Below are 7,553 nucleotides of genomic sequence, written 5' to 3'. Positions count from 1 at the left end.
GCTTTCTAATTACTGAGAGAGTTCAGCTGTTGTCTTGGCTTTCCATGCCTTTTTACACCTCCCTTTCTTCATGTGTTCAATTTCTGGACATTTATGGTTTGATTTCTTTATATGTATGGATCACTTGGGTTGTTACCAACATCTGGTGAAAATTTCATGTCATTAGCACCTCTAGTAATATATTTACTGAGAAAAATGTTGACGTGTTCAATACTTATTTTACCCGCTGTACTTAAATCCCTCCACTAGGTTAAGGTGGTGATTCTAAAGAGAGGTTTCCTAAATGTTTAATAAAAAAAACAAGGTAACTGGCATACCATAGTTGGTATTGATATCCCTAAGGCCATCATCTCTTGGCAGAAATGGAATACCATAATGTGAAACATGCTGTGGGTGGCACAGTGGATCAGTTGGTTGAGTGATGCCTCCCAGCAAAAATGTTGCCTGATCAAATCCCGGCCAAGAACCTTTCTGGATAGAGTTTGCATGTTCTCTCTGTGCATGTACAGTATGAGTTTACTCCAAGTACTCTGGTTTCCTCCCACACACCAAAAATGTGACTGTTAGGTTAATTGGCATCTGTGAAAATGTACCCTATTTGTGAGTTAGTGGATGATTGTCTCATTTGTCTTTATCCCTAACCCTGTGATGGACTTAAAACCTGTCCATGGTGTACCCCGCCTCTTGCACAGTGACTGCTGGATATGGGCAGCAGTGACCCCTGACTTTCAAAGGAGGAAGCAGGACTAGAAAATGTATGCATGGATGAATTTTGCTGTCAGTAGTAGGCTAATCATCCGAAAATACGAATAACTGATTTTATTTTTTCCGAATGAGTTCTTTAGGGAGGGAGATTTTTTATCCACAGAGCCGACCGTGTTCACCATTATGTTTCTAGATACATAATAGTAATGCAGGATAGTAAAACTTATAAAAATGATAAATAGGCCTGTATATCTATATTAAAGTCTATGCAAGTGTAAATTTCTACTTTTGCTGATAATCTTTTTTAGAAATAACAAACTAGGCAAACACACCATAGAACCAAACAATCTGGCCTAAGCTTATGACTTCTACTTATGGTTCACAGCCGCCTCCCACAAAGAGACAGTATGGGTATATTATACATTTCCTGAATTCTTAGAGCCCTGCGAGTATTGCAGTAATTGACTTATCTGTCCCTGATGCCCTGGGTGGCATTTATGGAGGCAAGATAAGATAAGATAAGATAAGATAAGATAAGATAAGATAAGATAAGATAAGATAAGATAAGATAAGATAAGATAAGATAAGTGGTTCGTTCTGCCGCCCTGACCACTCGGCGTAGATCCTTTCTCTCCTAGGCTGTGCAGCTAGAATACCACACAGTGATTCCCTGGGACAGGATGCCTTCAACGGTACAGCAATAAAAATTCACAAGGAGATAAATACAGGTAAAAGAGGCCTCAGCGGGCTGAAAACCCCTCAAAACCATAAAAAACATCAAACGCCGGGTGCGGTCCTGGGCTGTGGGTGGGCTTGGGGCTTGGATGGTCGCCGGGGGCGGGGCTGGCTCTCCGTCCTCCCTGGTGCTGCGTGGTCTCCTGAGGTGTGGCTCTTGGTTCCAGTGGGTGGCCCGCTGGCTGGGGTGGCTGCTGGGTTCCGGGGGGTGGGGGGTTGGGGGGGTGCACTTGGTCGCTGGCGGTGTGGTGGGGTTGTCATGGATGTGGCTTCTCTGCGGCGGGGGGCTGGCCGGGCGTCCTGGTGTGGCCCGGGCCGGGCCTTGGCTATCTGCTCCTCTCCACCTCAGAATGATTGGGTCTACCTCCTGGGTTCGGGTGTGTGCGGCCTCCATTAGGGGGTGGGTACATGTCCTGGACCTGGGGGGTATAGATTGTGTATCGGGGGTATGAGTGGAATGTGGCGTCCTTGTATGTCTTTGACTGAGTTGGGGTGAGGAAGAGGGTGGGATGGTGCGATTGTGTATGTTTGGGTATTTGTCAGGCTGCGGTCTGAGCTGCCCCTACTGCTGGTTTATCTGGAGGCCCGCTGCTGCTCGGCCCCCCGGTGGGGTGTACGGCTGGCCGCCGGCATGCTGGGGGTTCTCGGGGTCTGGGGCTGGGCGCTRGGGTGTGTGCCGGCCTGGCCTGGTGACTGCCTGTTGGGGTTCGGGGCCTCTGGGCCTGTCGGGCTTTGGCCTGGAGGGAGTGCGCCCTGGGGGCCCGGACCTCTGCGCCCTTTCCTGGATCTGCTTTGGTATGGCGGGTGCCAGTGGGGCCCATGAGTTTGTCGCTGCTGGCCCCGGGGGCTGTGCGTGTGGTCGCTGGGGGGACTCTCCCAGTTCTCTCCTATGGTCTGATCTGGGGGGTGGGTGGGCGGATCTTCCCGTGCGGGTGCCCCTTGGGGCTCTGCGCTCGGGATTCCTCTCAGGCCCTTGGACTCTGGTCTTCCCTATGTCTGCCTCGTGTCTTGGGGGTTGGGTCTCCGGTCCTCCACAGTCACTATTAAATATTCCATTGGAGAAATCTTGTATGTACACGCATGTTCACAACTGCTCACAAACAGGTGCTCTGGTCCGGGGGGTTCTGACTGGTCACTGAGTGTGTATATATGTCTATGTGTATATACAGACAATATTTATGAATGTAGGCATGTATGTATGTATATCTTTATATATGTATGGGTATGTGTATATTTTTTATATGCCTTCTATGTATTTATCCATTTATTTTTCAGGTGAGCGGACAGATGTTGGGTGTGTGGTCCTGTGTTTTGTTTGTGTATATTTAATATAATCCTAATCGCTATTTCAGTCTTTCTATCTTTCTAATTACTTCTCTCTCTGTTTTTCTCTCTCTCTATTTTGCCTTCACAAAAAAAAACAAATAAAAAATAAAATAAAATAAAAACATAATGGTGTGGAGGGGATGGCTATAAGGGGAGAAGGGAGGCCAAGAAGAAAGAAAAAAACCCATCAAACATCATGGTAAAGGGGTAAAGTAGGACCAAAAACCACTGACAATCTCCAAAAACCACCAATATCCATGTAAAGGAGGCCTAGGAGTGTTGAAAACCCATCAAAACATCTAAAAATAATCTAAATTCATGTTAAAGGGGCCTAGGGGGACCGAAAACCACTACAACCTCCAAAAACCATCAAAAACCTTGTGAGAGGGGAATAGGAGGGTCAAAAACCACTTAAAACTACCAGAAAAACATCAAAAGCATGTAAAAGGGGCCTAAGAGGATCAAGAACCACTCAAAACTTCCACAAACCATTGAACACTAAGTAAAAGTGGTCTAGAAAGCCGGAATAGCACTCGAACCTTCCAAAAACCAGTTCAAATGGGCTCAGGAGGGCTGAAAAACCCTCTAAACCACCAAAAAATCCCTTCAAAATCCAAGTAAAAAGGGCCTAGCAGGGTCAAAACACTCAAAACCTCCAAAAACTACGTAACAGAGACCACAGAGGGTTGAAAACCCCTCAAAAAACCATCTAAACAATATAAAATGGGTCTAAAAAGATCAAGAACCCCTGAAAACCACAAAAAAATCAGGTAAAAAGGGCGTAGGACGTCCCAAACCTTGGGAAACCCATCAAAGACTATGTAAGAGGGGCCTATGAGGAATGAAAATCCCTCAAAACCACCGGAAAAAAACGGCCTAGGAGGTCCAAATACCCCTCAAAACTGACAAAAACCAAGTGAAAGAGGCCTATGGAAAATTCACCCAAGACCAACTAAAACCAGGTTCAAGTGGTCTAGGAGAGCCAAAAACAATAAAAAACACCAAAAACCATGTACAAGAGGCCTAAGAGGGCCAAAGACCCCTCAAAACAAACAAAAAAACTTCAAAAACCATGTTAAAGGGATCTAGGAGTTCCAAAAACTACTCAAAACTGTGAACATCCGTTGTCTTGTCTTGTGCTCTATCCCCCTCTGCTGTTTCTCTTGTGTCTCACACACTCTTCTCAGTCCTCAGTTTATTCTGTCTCATCTAGATCTTTCTCTCAGACCTGTTTGCACTCTGTAATCCAACAGCAGGCTCCACTTTTACTCTACCAGGTTCTCTATTTAATCAGTCCTTCTCTCCTACTTCCTCATCTGTTCGTTGTTTGGTTTTCCTGGCGTCCTGATGTCAGCTCGTTCTCATCTCCCTTCTCATGAGTTTTTGCCACCACACTGGCTTTTTATTTAATAAAACCTTTTACTTTGAGCTTCCCGTGTCTATCTGAATTTTGGGTCCGAAACCTCGCCAAACCTGTTAAAAACGTCCAAAAACCAAAGAGGCCTACAAGGATGAAAACCCCTCAAAACCTCCAAAGATGATCAAAACCATGTAAAAGCAGCGTACAAGGGCAGAAAATGCTTCAAAACTATATGTTAGAGCCATTTTATGTTGCTTGTATTATTTACACTTGTGGGCACTAGAGGGAGGAAAAACGCTACCTGTCACTGTCTCCACACCCAATTTACAGTAAGTGAGGTGCATTAGTGCTCAGGTGTGATGACAATGAAAGAGGCAAACAGTTTTTGACTGTGTGAAGCGTGTGAAGCATGAGCTGTCAGTGGATGTTCACTGGAACCTAATGGAACTTTGAAATGGAGGTAATGAATGGATTATGAAAATAAACAACACACATTTTTATGAAAGATGATTGAAGAACACTCCTTTACTACGTGTCAAAACTACCTGTAAAATTGTCCCACATATGGACAGGATTTAAATGGATCAGCTGGTCCATACACAATCAAAATCCAGGTGAAAGTGGCCCAGGAGGGCCAAAAAGTCCTCAAAACCACCAAGAACCAGTTAGAAGGGGCTTAAGAAAGCCAAAAAACACTCAAAACCTCCAAAAAACATCAAAACCATGTAAAAGGGGCCTAGAAGGGCCAAAACCTACTTAAAACCACCAAAAACCATCAAAAACAAAATAAAATTAAATAAAGAACAGGAACAGATACAAAAGTGCTCCTAATGCATGGAAATGCTGCTGTTTTGCAGCTGCATTCCCTTGCTCCAAAGACTTCGACCCTATAAAAACAGACCAGATACAAAAAGGGTTCCATGCTCTGCTGAATGCATGGAAACAGCGCTGTGTTGCAGCTGCACTTCCCTTGCTCCACAGGCTTACCCTTAATGACAATCAGACCAGGAACAATAGGGCCTTCAGCTGTTTTACAGTGCTCCGGCCCTAATATTAATAATAATAATAATAATAATAATAATAATAATTAGGTCAAAAACAAAAGTGATTCACAGAGCTCGGGCCCTAATAAACCCAAAATATCACAAAATTGAGTTTTAAGGGAAGGAAATGTACTGCACATCCTGTTATTTTCTTTTCACCACATGTTGCTTGTGTGTTGTCTGTTCCTATAGTTTTTTTTTTACCTGTGTTTACTCCGGTCATCACACCCTCCTTGGTCTTGTTTCCTGTAAAAAAATCAGATATAAATCAGAGGTAATATTTTGAAAACAGAACACAGATAAAAGTGACAACCTTGTACCAGTGGATACCTAAAGGTGTGTTAGCATTAAAAGGGTGACAAAATTACACCTAAAACCCTTCGTCACTTGGTGTCATTGTCAGAACATCTTCAAGAATAGCCTTTATGCCACAGACTTACGTTCTAGCACTTCCGCTTTTTTTTGGCCACTTACAGCAATTCGGGTTCGCGGGCAACAATGTGTTAGTGTAGGCATTTGTCACTCGGTGGCTGCTGTCCACAGTACAGCATTTGCATTTTACATGTACCAGTATTAACACAGTAGATGTACAAGTTGACAAAAGTCCAGCCAAGTGGAAAAAGTTACTCTAAAGCGGATTAAACCCATAAATAAAATAAAATAAACATAGGTAAGATGTCCAGAATTAAGCCCTTTTCTCTATTCCTTGGCTGCTTGTTCTGTGGATTATTCATGTAGAGCTGTGACACTTATATTGTTGGAATGAGCAGAGTCTAGGCTTTAAACTGGTAGGCTACTTGTTTGGTTTGGATCAAGTTGCCCCGACGATGGTGCACTGAAAACGGGGAATGATTTTCAGGCGGAGGTTCTGCTGCTCTCGGTGCAGGAGGAGAGGGGCGCTCGGGTTGTGTCGACACTGTAATATACACTCTAATATGTTTTTGCTTTTGCATAAAACTCATGAAAAAGTTGCCTAATATAATTTCATACTCTTTATAACACAAACGCACACACACACAGACACACACACACACAGACACACACACGTGTGAAGAATCTAATGTTCTTGTCGGAAGCAGCAAAACAGTGAATGTCGAACAGCTGCCTCAGGATTAGTCTCTCAAACTGTTCCCGTAGCAGGTGGATTTTCTCCTGGATAATATACTGTAATTTACCTCCAGCACTAAATCCACAATTTGGAGTAGTGGCATAATTGTGATCCAAACGTCTAGTCTGTATATTGGCTGTTGTGTTAGCTTCCTCCTAGCTGTCCTCTGGACATAGTCTTTGCTCTCTTGGGTCTTGGCAGTGAAGAGGGTAATTGTACAGCTCCCTTCTTTAACCTCTGTCTTCTCATTTCTGATGCTGGCTCTTGAATATCCTCAGGTTTCAAATGCTGATTACAAATGCAAGTGTGAGCTTTTAAAGCTATGTTTTCACTGTAGATAGCCACGATCCATTGTTGTTGCCTTTACTCCTCATCAAGAGGAAAATGAAGAAAAACTAACCACTCTATGGTACCTGGTGTTTAGTGGACACAACGGCACACAACAGAACTCACATTTTAGACCAGTAACTCACAGATGCTTTAACTTTTATGGCTTTTTCATGGTCTAGTTCTAGGAGCTAATGCTAAAAACAACTTGCAGTAGGCAGGACCCGGAAGTGATGCTCGTGGCCTGAATTTTATCGGAAGTACGTCACTAATAGCCATGGCATATAGGCTACTGGGAGAATAAACACAAACATTCCAAAGAAAAACTTTGCGAAATCAAGTTTTTAGGAATGTGTTGCAGCCTGCATTTTATAAATTTGAATCACTGGCTGTGTCTCAATTCGTGGGTTGCATCCGACGTAGACCGGTCGACATCGGCTGCAGTCAACGTGGGTTGTGTCAGCTGTATAAATGGCTGTGAATTGGGACAGGTCTAGCCTACGGATCACGTATGTTTACGTGGCCACTCGCTGCGCCATTACCATAGTGATACGTTGATACGTGAAATACGTGATAGGTTTCAGAAAAAGCATGGAAAATTGAGCCAGAAATGGAGCTCATAGTTTTAATATTTTTGGCAATAATTGAGGAGATGAGTGTTTTTACTCGACGTCCTTTGTACTTTAGGCTGACAGAAGACCACAACAAGCTAAGAACTGTTAGGCTTAATTTGTTACTAAGATTAAAGAATATTAAACATTGATGTCCGTTTTTATGTTTAGTGCATTAGCTTATTTCAAAAAAGCCTTGAAATTTAAAACACATTTGTTATCAAGTAAAGTTTCAGAAAATTGTTTTTAAATTTAATTATGTATACTCATTTTAGTGAGGTTTAAATGTAGCAATTGTTAGCCCTAACCCTATTCCTAACTCTGAGAAAGTTGTATAT

At 43.2% G+C, this 7,553-nt stretch overlaps 1 protein-coding gene across 1 annotated transcript in view; it reads right to left on the bottom strand.

The window, feature by feature from the left end:
• LOC106532678 (alpha-synuclein) overlaps nt 1–7,553 on the bottom strand; it is a 27,594-nt gene that overhangs the window by 9,715 nt on the left and 10,326 nt on the right. Inside the window, exon 2 of the mRNA XM_014028808.1 lies at nt 5,374–5,415. Within this exon, the coding sequence (XP_013884262.1) occupies nt 5,374–5,415 (42 nt within the window). The remainder of the gene's footprint in view (nt 1–5,373; nt 5,416–7,553) is intronic.

The sequence above is a fragment of the Austrofundulus limnaeus genome, unplaced genomic scaffold (genome assembly GCF_001266775.1).
Source record: "Austrofundulus limnaeus strain Quisiro unplaced genomic scaffold, Austrofundulus_limnaeus-1.0 Scaffold809, whole genome shotgun sequence".
Taxonomy (NCBI): Eukaryota; Metazoa; Chordata; class Actinopteri; order Cyprinodontiformes; family Rivulidae; genus Austrofundulus; species Austrofundulus limnaeus.
The sequence above is the reverse complement of the archived record's forward strand: the minus strand, read 5'-3'. Positions and strand labels throughout refer to the sequence as shown.